Source organism: Humulus lupulus, chromosome 1 (genome assembly GCF_963169125.1).
Source record: "Humulus lupulus chromosome 1, drHumLupu1.1, whole genome shotgun sequence".
In the NCBI taxonomy this organism is placed as follows: domain Eukaryota; kingdom Viridiplantae; phylum Streptophyta; class Magnoliopsida; order Rosales; family Cannabaceae; genus Humulus; species Humulus lupulus.
The window spans coordinates 258,940,228-258,943,351 of NC_084793.1; the positions used below are offsets into that span (position 1 = coordinate 258,940,228).

General features: G+C 32.8%; 1 protein-coding gene across 1 annotated transcript; it reads right to left on the reverse strand.

The window, feature by feature from the left end:
* Positions 1–1,610: 1,610 nt before the first annotated feature.
* LOC133832926 (uncharacterized) lies at positions 1,611–2,514 on the reverse strand. The gene is made up of 2 exons (XM_062263203.1): positions 2,034–2,514; positions 1,611–1,894 (listed from the first exon to the last, which is right to left on the reverse strand). The coding sequence occupies exons 1-2, from the start codon at positions 2,512–2,514 to the stop codon at positions 1,611–1,613; spliced, it is 765 nt and encodes a 254-aa protein (XP_062119187.1).
* Between the last annotated feature and the right edge of the window lie 610 nt (positions 2,515–3,124).

The window sequence follows — 3,124 nt, forward strand, 5'->3', positions numbered from 1 at the left end:
GCACCTGAAGTGGGAAAAAGAGGCAACAAAGAGATTCATTCATCCAAATATTTTTTTATGACTTTAATTTATTAATTAAGCCCTAATCTTGTACACTGATCTTCATTTTACTCTTATATATCCTTTACCTCTTTATACTCGTTTCCAAAATCCCAACGCGATCGCTTTATAAGAGCCATTTTGATAACCCAATATATATTTATAAAATTGAGTGATTCGAATATGCCACACTGGACGTTGGATTCTCATCATTTCAAAGATATTTGTATAAAAAAAGATGTGTATTAGTTACCATTAAATTAAAGACTAGGCACTATAGTAGATGTTATGTTATGTTATTTTATTAATTAGTGGGAAATGATATGTTGAAAATGAAATGAGTACTCGGAGAGTTGCTCTACATAATTAAAACAATAAATTGTAGGGTACATGGAGATATTTACTAGTATTTATATATATGTTATTATAAGGGGAAGGGAAAACATTTGATACACTCCAGCTTTGTAGCAATTTGTATATATATATATATATATATATTTATATGATAAAGAGTTGAAAGGCTCATGGACAAGGACAGGTTTGATGCATCAGCGTGGGATCCACATCACATGCCCATTACCAATACCCCGCATAAAAGCACCTACCAACCAACCAACCTGGGCTGCCCACCTTTCCCTACTCCCTTCTTCTATTGGTCCCACTCTCACACCTATGTAGTCTTAAGTCTAATAATAATAATAATAATAATAAATTAAAGAAAGAAGAAGAAGAAGTGGAGATTGGGAAACAAAAGTAAATTGGTATTGGAATCTCCTTTGCTGGTTCCCACACTCCCCCTTCATAAAACTCTCTTCTCTAATATAGTCTCTTCTTGTTCTTATAAATATATCCACAAATTTCAATCCTTATGTAAGATTTTTTATTTTGGGGTAACACTTTACAGCAAATTGGATTATCACTTTGGTTGCCTTGGTTATGATTCCTTGAATTTTTGCTTTTTGCTTTTTCTTTCCCCCTCTATTGAACATGTAATGATCTCATTATATGGTAACTCTAATTTTAACTTTTACAATTATTTTTTAGAATATTTTACAAGTTTACACTACTGTATACTTGGGCATTTACTTTACGTCACTTCAGAAGAGACATAAACTATCCTGTTATCGACGAATGATGTAAGAACACAGGAAGATATTACGCTAGCAAGTGATAAAGTTATTGGGGAGATTCAAGCTCCTAGACATCTCTAACTCATAACATCATATATGTTGTTGCACCAATACCAAAATTAAGGAATCTTAGCATTATATTTTTTTTCCATTCCAACCACAACACTAAAAATTACACAAAAAAATATATTCTTTATTATTATATTATTTTTTAATAAAATAGAATATTCTTTTTATTATTATATTATTTTATCATTTATTTATTTAATTAATCAATTAAGTAAAAATGTTATTATTAATTACATGAAACTTATTTCATAAATATTAAAACTTGAAAATTATAACAACACATTACATTTTCCTATTTAAATATTACACTACTAAAATAAAATACATTCAATTAACTCTAAAACATAACACACCCTTGAAATATTAATTAAATTAATCTAATTTTCTGATACTATATTCGTCCCACAAATGTTCAATTAATGCATTTCGAAGTGCAATGTGAGCATCCTTATCTTTAATTTTTCTATGTCGAGCTAGAAATTCTTGAAATCGATCATCGTCATTACCCACCATCTCAACTTCTGGATTTGGCACTTCGAGTCGTTCTTCAATGGGTGCATTAAAGTCGCGTTCATCTTTTAGTATCATATTATGCATAATAATACATGAAGTCATTATATCATGTAATATCCTCTTATTCCATAGATGCGTTGGTCCTGCCACAATGGAAAATCTTGATTGCAATACTCTAAACGCATGTTCTACATGCTTCTTGGTTTCGAGCAAATAATTGTTTCTTCGGGCCAAGTGGCTCACGAATGGTTTGAACAATAGTAGACCATTTTGGATATGTACCGTCGGCTAAATAATAACCCATATTATTCTCTTTCCCTTTAATGACATAATTAGCGGGTGGAGAAATACCCGCAGCAAGATTAGAAAAAAGATGGGACGCTTCCAACACGTTAATATCATTGTTAGATCCAGGTAGACCAAAATATGCATGCCATATCCAAAGATCATAGTCAGCTACAACTTCAAGAATAATAGTCGGAGATCCACTACGACCAGCGTATTGTCCTCCCCAAGCCATAGGATAATTTTTCCATTTCCAATGCATACAATCTAAATTACCCAACATTCTTGGAAAACCTCGACTTTCACCAATGTGTAGTAGCCTTGCAACATCATCAGCGTTAGGTGATCGGAGATAGCAGGTTCCAAAGACCTCGACAACAGCACGACAAAATCGTTTCAAACTTTCCAAAGTAGTAGATTCTCCTATTTTAATGTACTCGTCGGTAGCATCTGTCGGAGCACCATATTTTGTCTTCATATTTCAAATTATTTTGTCTTAAGAAAAGATACACGTAGCATTATATTGTCACATCGTATTTTTGTCTTCAGATTTCAAATTATTTTGTCTTAAGAAAAGTGTAATGCCCCAAATTTCCTAATAAGGTTTAGGACCTTGATTAGGAGGCCGGGAAGGCCATAATTTATTTATTGTGTTATTAAATGATAATATGCATGTTTAGGTGTATTAAATATGCATGTGAACTCATTTTTGAGTAATTGGGTGATTTTCATATTTTGGAAATTTCGGGCATATTTGGCATATATGTGATATGTGTGTGGTGCTATATTATTATTTGGTTATGCCAGGGTTACTCAGCACAAGACGATCCTAGGAGGTAAGCTAGTCGGAAAGTCACAACGGGATTTATTCTTGACTCGGAGTGAGTCAAGGGATATTTAGAGCATTACCGGGTTATTGGATAATGAGAATTAGTATTTGGTGATAAATTGGGAGTTAGTAAGATCAGTGGGAAATTCTGGAGGTTTTGACTATTTTGCCCCCGGGAGTGTTTTCGGGACCCCTAGCATTAGGATTTGGTTGAGGCTACTTAAGCTTAAAGTAACCTTTTAAAAGAATAAAAGAACGT

Excerpts from the sequence above, each read along its gene's own strand:
- LOC133832926 (XM_062263203.1), bottom strand. The coding sequence starts at position 2,514 with ATGAAGACAAAATATGGTGCTCCGACAGATGCTACCGACGAGTACATT. Across the intron at positions 1,895-2,033 it reads GGGTTATTATTTAGCCGACG|GACCAACGCATCTATGGAAT; the intron begins GTACATATCCAA and ends CCATTGTGGCAG.